The sequence below is a fragment of the Zingiber officinale genome, chromosome 5A (assembly GCF_018446385.1).
Source record: "Zingiber officinale cultivar Zhangliang chromosome 5A, Zo_v1.1, whole genome shotgun sequence".
Lineage (NCBI taxonomy): Eukaryota > Viridiplantae > Streptophyta > Magnoliopsida > Zingiberales > Zingiberaceae > Zingiber > Zingiber officinale.
Genome location: NC_055994.1, coordinates 140,524,656 through 140,542,844, shown reverse-complemented (window position 1 = coordinate 140,542,844; position 18,189 = coordinate 140,524,656). Strand labels below are relative to the sequence as shown.

Sequence of the window (18,189 nt, the reverse complement as noted above, 5' to 3'; positions counted from 1 at the left end):
AAATTTCGGAGTACAGGCATTACAATCATTTTGAATAGACCCTTTTCTAGGTACCCCTTTTCTACGAAGACACCATTCTTCGTAAGTACAAAGTTGTATGACTGGAACACTAGCCTAAATCCGGCTTTGACCAATGCCGCTCCAGAAACTAAGTTCTTACTGATGTCGGGAACATGGAGTACATCAATGAGTGTTAGCTCCTTTCCGGACGTCATCTTCAGAACAACCTTTCCGAGTCCAACAATTGGCGACGTCGTGGAATTACCCATATAGAGCTTCCTGCCATTTATCGGAGTATACTTGGAGAACATCGCCTTATCGGAACAGATATGACGAGTTGCTCCAGTATCAATGAACCACTGCTTCGGGTTGGTATCCACCAAGTTGGCTTCAAATACAACCGCAGTGAGATCCAAGTCCTCAAGAGAGGTTGCGACATGATTCACAGCATCGTTTGGCCCTTTGGTTGGCTTCTTTGGGCGTCTACAGTCCTTGGACAGGTGTTCTGCCTTTCCACAGTTGTAGCAGGAGCCTTTGAACTTCTTTGCTTGAGCCTTCTTTTTGAACTGCTTCGGCTTTTTAGCGTTCGGCTCAACCAGGTTGGACATTTCGTCTATAGTCCGCTTGGTTCCTCTGGAGTCGGATAACTTTCGATTATCCTCCTCTATTCGTAGACTCAGGATCAGGTCTTGCAGCCCTATCTCCTTTTGTTTGTGCTTTAGGTAATTCTTGAAATCCTTCCATGACGGAGGGAGCTTCTCAATTACCGCAGCAACTGCGAATGTCTCGTTCAGCTTCATGCATTCGGCGTCCAGATCATGCAGTATTAATTGCATATCTTGGACTTGAGATGAGACGTTTTTTGAGTCCACCATCTTGAAATCCAGAAACCGACCGACGATGAATTTCTTCAATCCAGCATTTTCGGTCTTGTATTTCTTCTCAAGGGATTCCCACAAAGATTTCGCCGTCTCCAGAGAACAATATACGTTATATAACGTGTTATCCAAGGCGTTGAGTATATAATTGCGGCACAGAAAATCTCCGTGAGACCACGCATCGCTAGCAGCCTTACTACCTGCCGTAGCGGCTGGCGTGTCTTCGTGCAAAAACCGTACAAGGTTTAGCGTTGTTAGATAAAACAACATCTTCTGCTGCCATCTTTTGAAGTTGGTTCCGGTGAATTTCTCCGGCTTTTCTCTGTGCGGAATGGTTGTCGGAGTGGCGGTCGGAACGGCCGTTGGAATGTCGTTGGTATCCATATCAGTTTGCACGAAATATCGTTTACGACTGTTATTCCTGGGTAGCTTATGGAGTATGCAAACTGATCGTCGAGGCTAGTGTTCGACACTATCTCCGTAAATGATATTGCTCCGCTACGGTGCTTAACGGATTGTTGCAATTCGTTCCCAAGATACAACGACGACGAACGTCTCAGAATCGTAGCACTCCGACTTCCGAGACCAGCGAACCTTCTAGTAGACTTCTTGGACTCTTGAATGCACAAGATGAGATGAATGCTTGAGGAAGAAAAGAGAGGATTGAGTGAATATTCCTGGGTAGCTTCTGGAGATGAGATGAATGCCGTCAGATCGTTACTCTTTGCGATCCAACGCTGCAAAGTGTGCCTATAAAGCGCCCATTGCGCACCTTGCGGGTGGCGGGCTCATAGGTGCGAGCACCTGCTCGCCCTGGGCTAAGGGAGCACCTGTCCTTTTATTTTTGTGTTAAATCCATTAATACATCTTCATTAATAAGTAGAGAATACACATCGAGAATTTTCGATGTGGGACTATTCTCCCATGCACTTTATTAATGAATAATAAATGTTATTTTGGGCCGACTTTAAACATTAATTTCTCATTCACCCTTAATCGGTTTTGAGCAAATTAATAGTCTAAATCTATCTAGGCGAATCGTAGATTTTAATTTTGAAGTCAATTACGACTTTCAACAATCGATGACTTCCTTCTTCAAAATCATTTTTGGTCCATTTAAAGTTCCAATATCCAACATGATTAAAAATAATCCTCAATTAAATACATCCTAAGTATTTTGCTGGACTCTGGCCCCGTAAAAAGATTTTTTTTTTTTATTCACCTCTTGTTTTTTTATATTATTATTTAGACCCGTCCTGATTAACAATTACATATTCGGAATTAATAAATTTTCTAAGACGTGGAAATGAAAATCAACACTTCAACTTCACTTTCATAATCTGTGTACCAAAATGGAAGAACAGTGCCATTGATGTCATTATCTGGAAGAAGGAAGGAACACTGTCATATTAATACTTTGTTCACGGATTCTGACTTGTGGCAAGTAAATTTGGTCATCGTACGGCATATCCTAAGTCCTAACAATGAAATTATATATATCTAGTTGTTCAAACTGCACTGCAATTGTTCTAGATGGCCTTCATTGACCACATGACCTACAACTGTATATTAATTAAACTTTCCTGGACTTGAATTGTCAAGCCTTGTGCCTTGCAAGTTGAATACCATAGGTCGGTTTCTTTCAACGTAACCAAGTCGCTTTAAGAAGATCTCTAGGGCTCATCTTGGTAGAGAAAGCAAGACGAAACCTCTTTGTCATAATTGAAGGATTGCCGACTACTTTGATACCAAGGGTTAACGTTGTGTGCGATATCTTTGAACTTTTCTGTGGAGGCTTTCAAAGCGATGCTACGGAGATGAGAAGAATTCAAGTATCACTAGTATTTGAAAGCAATTCTAGAAGATTGAGTGAGTCAAGGTTTCAACTCCTAGACTTTTGTGAAAGCACTTCCATCGAAACAGCTTTGTTGGAAAATCCCAATTGATAGCTAAAGTGGGGGCAAAGGTGGTTGGGCAAATTTTAAGAAAGGCCTGACTTGAGCATGTTGCAAAAAACAAAAGGCACATCCCTACCAGCTCTATCTTTTTATATTTGTACATCCACTAATTTTAAATTCTATAAAAAAAATTTCATCGATTATTCAAATAAATTAAAAAATACTTACGGCAAATCGTCTATCAATACACTATTCTTAAGTTAATCATCTATTAAAAAAATCATCTATTAATTTATAGAAATTAAGACTCAATTCTTAAATATTTAAAAAATTAAAAATATACTCTACTTCTGTGTCATTTCTCGGGACACTTTATTATGTCCTTTTGACATTAGTACGGAGGAAGACTACACCAATACAAGCCATGGGCTAGTCCCACCATGGGGTGTTCTGCCAATCCCATTCCTTGTAGTCTATAAATTGATAAGAAAATTATCCTCTGTACCTTTATATGTGATTGTTCTATGTCACCTACCAAATCTTTCGATCAATCCACAACTCAATTTGAACAGTACTGCTGGGGAAGATGTTGTTGTGGAGTTTTAAAAATATTCTCGTGGAACCTTACAATCCCAAGTGCTTATATAAGCAAGGCTCCAATGAACATATTTTTCTCTCTCAACGAGTAATTTAAAGCATTCTCAAGGTGATATCATTTATCTCAAGTGGTTTAGTATCGTCGGCTCTATAGTAAAATATATGAAGATAAATTATAAGAGACATTTTACTCTAACGCAGTGACTATTTGCATGAGAGAAGTTAGACATCTAACGAATTTTTTTATACCGCTGAGAATTGATCTCAAATTTATTAAAACAAATCCTAATGCATGTACTAACTATTTCAGCCTATGAGAGCGAAATCTCCTCTAACTAGTTGATTGCACAAGCATAAGTAATTATAGGACATCAAATAACTATATCACTAATCGTTAAAAAAAATTACACATAATTCCAGGACAAACTATGAGCAGCACCTAAAATAAACTAATTACTTTTTACTACTAGTTAATTTCTCAACTTCCAATCGACTAGATTGACCTCTAATATTTGATGGTTGCTCGAATAAAATGGTTTGATACGCTAAAATATCTTTATTCACCATGATAATTGCCTAATTAGATTCAACCACCTCAACCTTCATTGATCAATTTAGTCCAACTAGCCCCAATTAATTTATCTCATTTACATAATCTAATGAATCTGTCTAATCAGATTGACCCAACTCAATAGGTTTATTTGGCTTAATTGCCCTATCAAGTCCCATGTGTAGCATAGATGGTAGATGATACGGTTAGCAGTGGAGGGGCCCAAGAGGAAAGGGTGAGAAAGGTCACGGCCATATAGCGGTCAAAAGTCAAGAGAACGTGGCGGTAAATAGTCAAGCTGACTAGGCAGTCAAAAGGCTAGCCTATGGAATAGGCAGAGGTCAGGCAAACTGGTTGTTCAAGCAGGCGAGGCCGTGGGAAAACAAAGGAAGTCGGCAAGCGGAACCTGGGGTACAGGTCGGGATCGGCAAAGTTGCGCAGAGGCAGCTCAAGCTGCAGGCCTATGGTCGAGGGACAGGAAACAAATCAAAGGTCGGAAGCGGCAGGGCTTTGCAGAGACGGCTCGGTCTGCAGGTCTGCGACTCGAAGGCCCGGAAGTGCAAGCCACAAATCAAAGGTCGGAAGCGGCAGGGCTGTCTGCGACTCGAAGGCCCGGAAGTGCAAGCCACAAATCAAAGGTCGGAAGCGGCAGGGCTGTGTAGAAACGGCTCGGTCTGCAGGTCTGCGACTCGAAGGCCCGGAAGTGCAAGCCACAAATCAAAGGTCGGAAGCGGCAGGGCTGTGTAGAAACGGCTCGGTCTGCAGGTCTGCGACTCGAAGATCCGGAAGTGCGAGTCACCAGTCACAGGTCGGAAGCGACAGGGCTGTGTAAAGACAGCCCGATCTACGGGCTTACAGTCGAGGGCCGGCAAATACAGGGTACAGAATACAGACTGTGATCGACAGGGTTGTTCAGGGTTAGCCCGACTAACAAGTAACGCATAGAGGCGAGATCTGGTCGAGGGGTGTGAGGTAGATGCAGACCGCGATAAATAGGACGAGCTAAGCTGTGCAGGAGTCGGAGGATCACAACTGTCCGTCAAGGGTAATCATTGCATACCAGGGAGATGTGCGGAGGCGGAGGTTCCTAAGCGAGAGGATGCTCTCATAACCAATGGCAGCCTGACAGATGTCCTTCACTACGAGACAAAACCCCTGTGTAAAGACGAAGGTTCCTAAACAAGAAGATGCCTTCACGACCAATAGCAGCACGACAGGTGTCGGGGATATACGACAAAGTCCAGCGTCTAACGTTTTCTGACAGGATGGCAGGTTCTGGAAGCAAGGCGGGTGCATAAAAAGGAGGAAATTCCTCGTACGCGGGTACGCGCTCTCTCGTCACTTTTTCCACAACTTTTCGTTTTTAGTCTCTCTGCTTTTTCTGGGGAAAAAAGACCTGACTTGAGCGTCGGAGGACCTGATCCGGGGACTTTTTCCCTAGGTTCTGGTCTCTAACGTGAGGGAGGGAGATCGTCTGAGTGTGTGCAGGGTCCTGCAGCAGCGTCAGCCACCCGTGGGAGCCGAATCGCCCACGACTTTCCGTCAACAACCAGGCCACCGCGACCAGCCTCCGTCCGACTCAGCCTTTGGACAGGATCAGTAGATATATAGTAATTGTGGCAACTATATATCTACCATCTAGATTAGATAGGGGCCAATTCTCAAAGTGTCATTATTTATGGTAGTCTGAAGTATTACTAGGCATGAAAACAAATCATTTCACCAGGAAGGTTACTTTTTTAATTTTTTTTTTAAAATAAAAAATAAATCATCTTTTCAAATGTTATATGTATAATATAATATATAAATATATATAAATTAATATTTCAACTTATAAATTGGACTTAATAAATGTAACAGTAAATTATTGTAATAGACTCTCGTTTATAAAAAAATAATTTAATTTTTTATATTAGATATTAAATTAATAAAAATAGATATTATACTTAATTTTAGTCAAAAGATTGAGGAAGATATACTTTCTAAGTTATAGATATTTATTGAACTTTTAGTATTGTCAATTTAAGATATGAAATTAAAGAGAGCTATGACAATATATTTTTTTATAAAAAATAATTAAAGAAAATTATTAATAAATCTTTTAAAAAAATTATATAAAAAAATATTAGCATAATTTAATTTTAAATTTTATCAAAATTAATTATTAATTATCTATATTATTAATTAATTAAATTAAATTGTAAGAATTTTACAATTTGATTAATTTTAAAGTATACCCATATTTTGTTTCTCTCTATTCTTTATACCCCACCACCACAATTATTGTTTTAATGAATTAAGACAATAATTATACATTTAATGATAAAAGATCAAAAATTATAGAGGTATTCGGATAATTTTTAAATATTGAAATGAATATATTAAAAGGTAGAAAACTTCAGAGGAGATTGAAAAACAATTTCTATATTTTTATTAAACAATTCAGAATCGCCCATTTTTAAAATTTATTTTTATAAAAAAATAATCAAATATAATTAATTGACCTTGTGACTCAACCATTCCAACTCCATTATTGACCGTATTTTTGAATATTTAAAAACGTCCTTTTAAATTAGTCTTTTTGTCATTTATATTTTATATTGATTTTAAAATGGAAAAGATTTAAGCAAAACGAAATCTTAAATTATATTCAGTTAGTGTGCACGTAAATAGCCACGTAAATTTGTACTAAATATTTTGTATAAAAAAATTGAGAATTAGGGAAGTCCAAATTTCCTTTGTAGTATAAACTATAAAATGCAGTAAATCAGTTCAGCACTATTCTCTCTCTCTCTCTCTCCCGCATAATCAGTTCAATTCAACGTTATTAGCCTTTTTCCTCTCTCTCTCTCTCCTCCCTTCCTTCTTCATTACAGCACGCCACTTGGGCGAAACATCTCACCGCCTCAGTTCCTGTCACCGCGCTCATTTCACCGAGACTCCATCCCTTCAGTGGACACGGTAGCGGATCCTCGGATCGCCTCTCTCGCCGGCGCTTCGATCTGCCCGCCCTCGAGCCCGCCACCCTGGGATGGCGGCGGAAAGCTGAGCCATGGGCTGCGTCCAAGCCAAGGAGGCCTCCACTCCCCCCTCCCCGGCCTCCCTCAGCCGCCGCCGCAGCCGCAGCCGCGGTCGGGAGAAGGAGAAACCTGCCGCGACTGCCCCCCTTGCCTCCGGTCGCAAGTCGCAAGCCTCCCTCCCTAGGGTCGAGACCTCCATCGATGCGCCTGACGCTGTCGCCCGGCAGGAGGAGAAGGAGCAGGTAGAGCGGCCGGCTGGGGAGCGGCAGTCAAGGAGGCGTCGATCGAGGCCGGACCCTAGGCTGAGCAACCCCTCGGGGCATCTTCATGGCGAGCAGGTCGCCGCCGGCTGGCCCCCCTGGCTTGCCCACGCCGCCGGGGAGGCCCTCCAGGGATGGACGCCCCGCCGGGCTGATTCCTTTGAAAAGATCGACAAGGCAAGAGCAAATTTCCTCTGTGAACCTCTAGTCCCTTTTTTCTTTCATTTTTTATTCGTTTAATTACTAATTGCGACCATTTCTTTTCTTGTTCAGATTGGGCAAGGAACATACAGTAATGTTTACAAGGCTAGGGACACATTGACGGGAAAAATAGTGGCCTTGAAGAAGGTCCGGTTCGATATTATGGAGCCGGAGAGCGTAAAATTTATGGCGAGAGAGATCCTTATATTGAGGCATTTGGATCATCCCAATGTCGTGAAGCTGGAGGGCTTGGTCACTTCCAGGTTGTCTTGTAGTTTATATTTGGTCTTTGAGTACATGGAGCATGATCTCGCTGGTCTTATATCCAGTCCGACCATCAAGTTCACAGTACCTCAGGTTCGATTCTAATCAAAGCGTGATCTTTTTTTTGTAGTTCCATGTTTGAATTTTGGCTTTGCGCAGGTGAAGTGCTATATGCATCAGCTATTGTCTGGATTGGAGCATTGTCACAACAATGGTGTGCTGCACCGTGACATTAAGGGCTCAAATCTTCTACTCGACAATGAGGGGTTACTCAAGATTGCGGACTTTGGTTTGGCTACTTTCTTTGATCCTAATCGCAAGCATCCTATGACAAGCAGGGTAGTCACTCTTTGGTACCGCCCTCCTGAGCTGCTCCTTGGAGCCACTGATTATGCTGTTGGCGTAGACATATGGAGTGCTGGATGTATATTAGCAGAATTGCTGGCAGGAAAGCCTATTATGCCTGGGAGGACTGAGGTATGTTTTGGCACTTTGAACTCGTACCCAATGAAGCTCATTAGCCTTGTGTGGTTCTCTATATTACTGAAGGAGATTGTTCCTTGGTTGTTATATCTGTAAAAAAAAATCCTATAAATTGTTGAAGAACATAGACCATTCATTGTTCAGTAAATTATTATTTATGAACAAAAGAATTCTTATGCTGAAGGGTAGACATGATACTAATGATGGTTGCACTGTCACCCTCGTAGTTATAGTCACTCAGTTAAACTTTGTAAGAACACTCATACAATCAAAGAGAATTAACATTGTTCTTACTGTATTTACGAGAAAGAAATCTTATAGCAAGTAACAACAAAAGGTCACTTGGATCACTCAACCATAGAAGAAAAATGGAGGCCCAATCTGTATTAACATGTTGAATTAGGTTGGAGTTGCAATTATTTATTGTGAGATAGTTCAGGATCACTTTAAGACTGTAATGATGACTACAATTTATGGCAGTAGATGCCTCTAGTATCACTGTAAGCTATTTGTATGTCCAAAATGTAGGAGTTTTGAGCTGTACATAAATGACTTACCAAAACACAGTTGCAATGAAATAAAATACTGCTTCTGAGAGCAGAGTGCATGAGTTGATTAGCTTCATGGTATGGTGGGTAACTTCTTTGAATTAATAAGAAACCAGTTTGTAAAGTGTTTGGGTGTGGAAATTCATGTTCATATTTCAACCTCGAATTTGCTTGTGTTTAATGCGTCCATGGCATGTCAAGTTTTTGGTTTGTCTGATCCTTAGGAGTTAATTTTAGCATAAAGATTGTTGTAAGTCTTCTCTAAGATCAAATATGATCGTCAGGTTGAACAGTTGCATAAAATTTTCAAACTATGTGGCTCTCCTTCAGAAGACTATTGGAAGAAGTCAAAACTACCACATGCTACAATATTTAAACCCCAACAACCTTATAAATGCTGCATTAGAGAATCATTTAAAGATTTCCCTCAATCAGCTTTGCTGTTGGTTGAAACTCTTCTTGCAATAGATCCAGCTGAACGTCAAACTGCTACGGCTGCTTTAAATAGTGAGGTAACATCTCTTATTTGTAATTAGCTTTTCTCTTATCACATGCATTCTTTATGGCTTCATAAGCACATGAATTTTTTATTCTTGATTACTTTGAGTTTGAGCACATTGCACAATCTTTAGTTGCAATCAAATAATGTCTATTTATGTCATGTAGTTTTAAAACTTGATCTTTTGGCTTAGATTTTTGCATCATTGAAATAATGCATCATGAACAGTTTTAACATCAGCTGGTTTGTGTAAATGTTACGATGTTGATTAGTTCGACATTAGAAGTGTGGTAAATGAAGCCTTTACTTGATGAGTTTTTTATATGAATGTAAAGTAGAAATGGAACTTCAACTTAGAAGTGCTAATACTTCAAGCTTTGAACATAGAAGTGCTAATACTTCAAGCTTTGAACATAGAAGAACTAATACTTTGAACTTTGAAGTTAGTCTCATGATATATAAAGTCTGGCTGTATTCTAGATGAAACATCAATTTGATGAATTTAGGTGCTTTAACAGCTAAGCATCTCATATGTCCTTTGTTTAGTGTTTCTTTGTTTAGGAATAGGAATCACTGTTGGTAACTGATAGAGATGGAAGCTGGTTTTATTATTATTGCTATTATTATTATTTAGGAAAAAGAGCAATCCTTGTCGATCAGGGTTAGCATTCTCAACATGTTTATGTTTTTGACATATGTGCTATCTAGTTTGCAGCAACAATACAATTCTGTAAATTGATGAAAGGGCAGTGTAGTTGTGCTTTCTAGAGTTTTTTTTTTTTTAATCTTTTTTGCATCTAATGATAGAACATCCTGATTAGCATCAAACAGTTGGTAATGCAAAGCTTCTCTCTATCTTGATTAATTTCTCTGAAAGTTTGAAATGAAAGAACTTACATTTACTAGGATTTCAGTTGTGAAGGATCAAATTGCCAAATCTAAACCGGGATTGGAACCCAATATTCAGTTTGGGGCCAATGCATCCCATAGTGTCTGTTTGGAATACAATACTACACTTATGTTTCTCTGCACAACTGAAAATTCTATTATACATTGATTGTCTATGTCACTAACTGACCTCTTCCATTTGCTTTTAGTTTTTTAATACAGAACCGTATGCTTGTGATCCTTCGAGCCTTCCAAAATATCCTCCAAGCAAGGAGATGGATGCTAAAATGAGAGATGAAGAAGCCAGAAGGTATTTGATTGACACAAACCATCATTTTGGTGGGTTACAGCATTTTAGCACAATGCATCAACCTTTCTTTAAATTATCTTATTAAATCTTCATACAACATGTCATTGTATTCTGTTACAAGGAAATAAAGGAGGTCTATGTTTGTTGTGTCTGTATTATTTTGTTTGCATGGGTTGTAAGAGCAGAATGAAGGTTCTTTCATACAAAATTAGTCTAAGTTATTAAATAACAAGTGAGATTGCTCTAGGATGATGCTTAAAACTTAATGGCACCTATTTTTTTTTCATTATTTAGTGATGAGTTATACAGTTTGAACACAAATTTTATTTGCTAAATGATTCTCTAATCCTTCATTTGCTTTTTGTGAATATGCCTAGGAATGCTTATAACACACACATCCATCATCTTCTATCATAAGTTTTTCCATTATATTGAAAAATAATTCCTCCAAATATTTTTTGATGTAATTGAATCTACTAATGCAGGTTGAGGGCTGCTGGTGGAAAGGCCCAAGCCAATGGATCACAAAAGATACGCACACGTGATCGAGCTCCTAGAGCAGTTCCTGCTCCAGAAGCTAATGCTGAACTCCAAGCAAATATTGATGTACGCCAAAAGCCTACAGTTCTACTCTGTTTATTGTTTATTATTATTCTATTGAGTTTTAGCATGTCATTTCAATCGTTGTTTGTGTTACCCAAGATAGTTTCCATACTCTTACACTTTTCAAGCAAAAACATGAAATAATGAGTTTAGCAGGGTATAACATAGTCATTCTCTAGACTTTAAGTTGGCATTGCTGAGCTGATGGACTCTTTGTCCAATACGAGATCCTGGACTACAAGCCAAGTGGATCGCCAAAACTTTAGAATTTGCACACTCAATGTTGAATGTTTAGCTTGATTTTGAAATGCTTCTCAACAATGGATTTGTCAGAATATTGAGAAGTAAAAAATATTTTTTACTTGAGTTTAGCTACTTGGTATATTTACATAAATATCCTCTTTATGCTAAGGCCAATCTCACCCTGGAACCACAGCAGAAAAATTAGTCTTAGCAGCATGTGATTGATTAGAAGTTCCATGATGGAGACCTTAGCTTGATATTGGTTTGAGACATTTGTAGATGAATTAAATGAAAGTCATGGTAACATGCTCTGAATAATGAATAATTGACCCTCTACTTATAGTGTACTTTTACATTTGCAAGTCCCTTGTTACATACGACTGCATTGTTGTGGTGTTGTGGGCATACATAAACAGACCCTCCTATTTAGTTATCTACAATATACTTCTTAGTTCTAGTGAAATCTAGCAATCTTACACAAAGAACAAAATTCGGAATATTGTTGTGAGAAAAATAATTGGCATGAGGAGATTGGTACCCTTTTTAAGACTTGATCAAATTTAGAATAGATACCCAATTTACTAACTATCAAATCAGAAACTACCTTAACTAACAAAGACTCTACTGAATTAAACTTATTTAAAATCTAAAATGTTTAAACATTAAATTCTTAATTATTTTTTCTCACTAAGAGGTTGACTTAGGTAAATTGTTTGTAACTTCAATTAGAATGTCCTTTTCAATGAGCTTTCTGAGTCTGACCTTCAAGGAGCATAATGTTTCCAGATATTCTTCTTTAATTCCCTTCAAATGATGAGGAATAATTGCAATTTAATTTTTCTTCTTTTCTTTAAGGAATTAAATTTTCACTTTATTCTCAGCTTAATTTTCCTTATGTTCCTCAAGGAATTAAGTCTTGACTTTATTTTGCCATTCTCAATGATTAAGAAAATAATGAAACTGAAAGTGATGTTTGCATTTCCATAATAGCCATAGGATGTAGAAATAATAATGTCGAGGATGAGATTACCTACAATCAAGTAAAAAAGCACGATATGCTGCTGGTGGATTCATAGTGACCAACAGACAGCAGATGGGTGAGATTGTTGATGGTGTGAGGTGAAGACAAAGCTAAAGTTGAGTGCTTGCTGGAGGTTCCTGTGCAGATCTAAGATAGTAAATCGTGGAGGGAGTATCCATCTCCATAGACTAGGTCTAAGCAGAGAGATGTTGAAATAGGCTTGAAGAGGAGGGATTTGGTGGGGAAAATAGTACATAGGTGAGCAAACTTGGTGTTTCTCCAAAATTGGGCAATAGATCTGGTCTGTTGTGACTTCTTCTGCATGGTAGAGGTTTGTATGTGGCACAATTATAAATTAGGCAGAAGAGGCTGTATATGAGAAACGAAAAAGGAACACTTGGGCACTTTTGGTGGGCACCTTCACTCAAGTAGTGGACAACATGAATCAGACATGAGGTTTCCTATTCGCCCATCAAGCAGGTGGTAGGAAGCAGGAAAATCAGATCATCGGTTGCTACAAATGTGCTGGTGTTGGTGTCATAGAACAAGAAGGAATTGCTGTGGGTCTAATTTGCAAGCCTGCAAAAGGTATGCTTGCTCTAGGTTTTATAGGAGGCCAAGAGAGTTTCCTTAGAGAAGAGGGGTTGATTCCATTGACTTCTTCAGGAGATGGAGATGGTGGCACACAGGGAGGGTGTCACTTCAGTGGATTGTGCAGGTAGGATTGTGGAAAGCAACATTCGGATGAAAGGCAAGTCTAGCAGTGTTTGTTGGATGATGAGGATTGTGGGGAAAAGGGAGCTAGGTGAACAAGGAACTTGATGATTATTGCGGTAGGGAGATCGTATGATCTGGATCCTTGCATGAGTGTGTGACAGTGAAGACGGGCAGGATGCAGAAGTCATGGTGAGGGTAGAACTAGTAGGAATCTGGGCACCAAAGGTAGGAGAGAGAATAAAATAGGATATTAAGGTGAATCATGGTTTAGGTCTGATACTAGCACCAAAATGGAACAATCTCACGTAGAAATAAGCCCATAAAGAAGAATATTATTATGCAAAAGATGATTAACATGTGGGATTGATATCATTTTAAAAATTTCAATCCAAACAAAATTAAAAATAAATTAAAATATTCTGCGAAAAAAATAATACTAAAAAGCACTCAGTTAATGCTGTAATAAGTTGATATTGTCTAAACAAGATGGTTACCCAATTAAAATTTCCTTGATAAACTGTTCTGCTAAATTTTTTCAAGCTATTTTTTTTTAAAAATAAATTCCTTATTTGTATTACATCTCAAGGTAAAAAGAGAAACCAGAAATGAAAACAACCATCTTGCCTGAGTTGTTTTTAGAGCATTGAAACAATGGTTATGCACAGTTGCATGTGAAATAGTGGCAGCTGGTCATCCTTGAACAAGTTGAGCAATTTAGGTTTGAAAATTAGATAAAAAAGTAAGTATGGTTAGAACCTACCTGTTAAGACTGTAATGGAGAGAATCACTTCCTTACCAAACATCCCTTTCCCTTGGAGCTAGACATGGTGAATGGAATCTTCTTTTAGCAGAAATGGAAGAGTCCGAGTAGACCTGGTTGTCATAATCAGTTCAATATTATATGTTTGGGTCTGGTTTCTTTGGCCGTGTACCATTTTGTTACAGAGCATTGCTTGATGTTGATTTATTAGTCCTTATCATGAAAAATCTCATTAGATGTCTTCTCAGTTGCTAATTTTCTTGTAGTTGTCCCCCCAATTTGCCTAGGTTGTATTCTGAAATTTGGCATCTCATGTTTTGGGGTTAGTATACATTATTGGTATTGAGTGGATTTTCTTTCATTACATCAACGATGCAAATTGGTATGAAATTAGTTAAAACTTCGTATTAATATTATCTAAAAGTTGAATTATTCATCAAAATCAAACAGTTATTGTCACTTTGTCACTAGTTCTCTAGTTGTGATTCATATGACTACGTCCTTGCAAGGATTCTCGATCTAAACCTAACACCTACTTTTGGTATTAACAGAAAATGCGTCTTCTTACTCATGCAAATGCAAAGAGCAAGAGCGAAAAATTCCCTCCTCCGCACCAGGATGGCGCTCTTGGATATCAATTGGACCCTTCCCATAATGTGGATGCTTCGTTTGATAATTCAGATGCTTCATTCAGCACAATATTTCCCTACCAAAAGGGACCATCAACTGCATGGTCAGGACCGTTAGGCGATCCTGCTGCTGGAGGCCTACTAAAGAGAAAGAAGCACCTGGCTACGAGTGTGCACAACTCCGTTCAATCAAAACAGTTTGATACAGTTCATTCTACCAGGGATGATCACAAAGATAAGGGAAGGGTGCGAGTCCTATAAATTACTAGCCAATTCAAATTGCATTTGCCTCACTATATCAGCATTTGTTGAGGACTTGTGAGAATCTACCACCATAGTAGCCCTTTTTTGTTTTATCAATTTCTGTTATGAATATAGAATTTTCATAGTTAGCCTGTTATAGTGTTTGAGAAGAAGCATCATTACAGTATATCTATGTTTTTTGCCCTGTCCCAATTATGCGAGAACTAGATGCCAAGTTTGATGGTTATTTTGATAGTCTAGTTGTCTTAATTTGTTAGGTTCCATTACAAAATCTAGTCTTTGATGTGGTAACAGGAGCTAGTTGTTAGAATAAGAACATAATTATTCTTTTGCTTAAACCATCACATATAAAATCATAGATCTTTCAAATTTTTTGAGTCAATTCCACTAATCATAGATCTTCCATATTTTTGGAGTTAATTACTAGTGGATACAAAATATTTTATTGGATATCTAACCTCTTTCATGTAAAAGATCATTGTTTACTAAGGGATTGGTGATACAGGCCATTTGGAAGGAACATTTTCCAATATATCTTTCAATTAATCAATAAATATATAAATATATAGAAGCATATCTGAATTTAGAACATTTAATATCTTGCGGTCGGCCTTCTAGATCACCATGATTTCCTTAAGAGACCTCTTCATGTTCTTTCCGTACTTTTGACAAAGGTTGGCTGAGTTGGTCATCGTGGATAAAATTGTCAAATTAAGTTTATCCACATTCAAATTACGTAAGGGTCCATTCTAACGAAACCGAGAGATTTTTTTTTTTTTTTTTTGTAGTACGTTTTTTTTATTTATCTTTTTATAAATAATTGTGGTCGGCCGTATTAGGCACCCGGATCCGTGTATGACTTTTTTTTCAACACTGTTGACAATGGAATTTAGAAGAGATTAGAAAATGACTCGTGATTGGAGGACAACAACCTTTATTTATAGAGATAATCTATCGATTATCCTATGGTATTTTCTATTTTAGCTCATCAAACAAATAGAAATCAGTCTTACACATTAAAGGGTCTTATTATTGTAGCAAAAGGCGAAACGTTAAAGGATCCTATTATGTCAGATACATTAAAGGTTAAATATCCAAAATCTTAGTTAAATCATTTTAATTAAGCTTAATCTAATATTAATATGACAGTTTGATCACAGCTCGAAATGGTTTCTGAACCAACTGTTCGCTAATTCAGGTTTGGCAGTTCGAAATCCTCTGTCCGAAGAATGTTTGTAGGTGTAATTATCTTCGGATTAAAGTTGATCATTTTAATTAATCTTCAATTTGTTTGAGTTTGAATTTTAATATTTGATAATATGTGAGAGAGAAATTAAGTAGAGTAAAAGAGGACTGAATATTTGTCTGGTACAATCCTAAATGAAAGTTAGACAATAGGAAGCCCTAACGGGAGATTAGACAATGAAAAGTCTTAACTGAATGTTAGGCAACGGAAAGTCCTAGCGGGGCTAGGCAGTGGAAGTCCTAGCGGGGCTAGGCAGTGGAAGACCTAGTTGAGAACTAGACAACGAAAGTCCTAATGGGGCTTGGTAGTGAACACCTAGTTGGGAACGAGGAAGTGGAAGTTCTAGTGGAGCTATGCAGTGGAAGTCGTAATTGGAAATTAGGCAATGGAAGTTCTAGTGGGGCTGGGCAGTGAAAGACCTAGCTGGGAAGTTGGCAAAGGAAAGTCCAACGGAAATATGACAAGGAAAAGTCAAAGTGGGTCAAAGGTTGACCGGACACTTAGTGAAGAAATCATGGCTAGTCAAGGTTGACCGAATATTAAGCAACGAGAAGTCCCAACCAGTCATAGATGACTTTTGGGTTGGACAAAGGAATCTTAAACTTTGGTTTAGAGTTTTAGGGTTAGGCAATCAATTGACTCAATCGATTGAAAGACTTTCTTTTGAAGCACATGAAGGTGCTAAATCGATTAGACTAATTGATTTAGCATGATCCAATCGATTATGGTAATCAATTGGGAGCTTTATCGTGATCATAGTAGGTGTTAGAATCGATTGGACAATCGATTTAGCCAAACAAATCGATTAGGGTAGGGTAATCAACTGAGAGTCTTTTAGTGATAGCATAGAAAGTCCCGAAATCGATTGACGCAATTGATTAGAGGTTTCCTAATCGATTAGTATGACTCACTAATCGATTAGTGAGGTAAAAAAGAGTCTTTCTGTAGGTTTTAAATGAATGGTGTCGAATTAAAGTATCCATGCAATTATAAAAAAATGTCAAAATAGAGCTTTCCGTGATGAAGATATTATAAAAATGCATATATGTAGAAATAGTTTTGTGCCAAATTACTACAATTGGTACTGTACGAGGACCTTATTTGTATTAACCAATTGGGCCTTCTATTGGTTCATCATCTGACACAACTTTTACTACGCGTGACTCATCAACTTATGATATTGGAATGCAATCAATGGTTCACAATGTAATTAATGTCGCAGTTGATTATTGCAATATAAATGAAAGACCAACACCTGAATACCAACAACTATATGAAATGTTAAAGACTAATGAAAGAGAAGTGTGTGAAGACATTCCCTCAGGTCATTCGCAATTATCAGCTACTGCAAGGTTATTGAATATGAAAGCAGAACATCATTTTTCTGAAAGATGTTACGATGATATATGTCAATTGATGTCAGAGTTGCTTCCTGCTGACAACATAATAACAGATAATTTTTACAATATAAAGAAATTTGTTAGAGGTTTAGGTTTACCTGTAGAGAAAATTGATTATTGTGTAAATAACTGCATAATATTTTGGAATGAAGATAGCGAACTGAATGAATGCAAAATCTGTACTCACCCTCGTTATAAGCATCGTACTCGCATACCAGGGAAGAAGAAGAAAAATATTGCTTGGAAAGTGATGTATTACTTTCCTTTAAATGTTAGACTTCAACGCTTGTATGTATCTATCGCTACAGCTTGTCACATGACATGACATCATGAACATAAGCATGAAGGAGGAATTATGTGTCATCCTTGTGATTTCTCTACATAGAAACATCTTGATACTGTATTTCCCTCGTTTGTAATGGAACCACGTAATGTGAGATTGAGATTTTCTATAGATAGATTTCAACCATTTGGTCAGTCAGGACAGCAATATTCATCCTGGCTAGTTATATTAACATCGTACAATTTACCACCATGGATGTGCATGAAAGATGAATTTATGTTCCTTATTGTGCTTATTCCTGGTCCAACCAATCCCAAAGAGAAGATAGATGTTTTCTTGCAACCACTAATTACAAAATTAAAAGATTTATGAAATGTAGGGTTGATGACTTATAATATTGCAAGTAAAACTAATTTCAGATTGCATGCTGCATTATTATGGACGATCAGTGATTTTTTCAGCATATCAGGATGGAGCATGATGGGTAAATTAGCTTGTTCACACTACATGACAGATTCTGATGTATTTTCCTTACCTTGTAGTCAGAAAGTATCTTGGTTTGATAACCATCGAAAATTTTTACCTGTTGATCACCCTTTTGTTGGATCGCAGTGGCCGGCTAGAAGG

General features: G+C 37.9%; 1 protein-coding gene across 1 annotated transcript; it reads left to right on the top strand.

Moving 5' to 3' along the window:
* Positions 1-6,792: 6,792 nt before the first annotated feature.
* LOC121982133 (probable serine/threonine-protein kinase At1g54610) lies at positions 6,793-14,859 on the top strand. Its single transcript, XM_042535046.1, has 7 exons — positions 6,793-7,380; positions 7,477-7,761; positions 7,828-8,145; positions 8,984-9,211; positions 10,296-10,396; positions 10,882-11,002; positions 14,292-14,859. The coding sequence occupies exons 1-7, from the start codon at positions 6,976-6,978 to the stop codon at positions 14,628-14,630; spliced, it is 1,797 nt and encodes a 598-aa protein (XP_042390980.1). The 5' UTR covers positions 6,793-6,975; the 3' UTR covers positions 14,631-14,859.
* Positions 14,860-18,189: the final 3,330 nt, after the last annotated feature.

Coding starts and splice junctions, on each gene's coding strand:
- LOC121982133 (XM_042535046.1), top strand. CDS start 6,976: ATGGGCTGCGTCCAAGCCAAGGAGGCCTCCACTCCCCCCTCCCCGGCC. Junction 8,146..8,983: donor TTATGCCTGGGAGGACTGAG/GTATGTTTTGGC, acceptor TATGATCGTCAG/GTTGAACAGTTGCATAAAAT. Junction 11,003..14,291: donor AACTCCAAGCAAATATTGAT/GTACGCCAAAAG, acceptor TGGTATTAACAG/AAAATGCGTCTTCTTACTCA.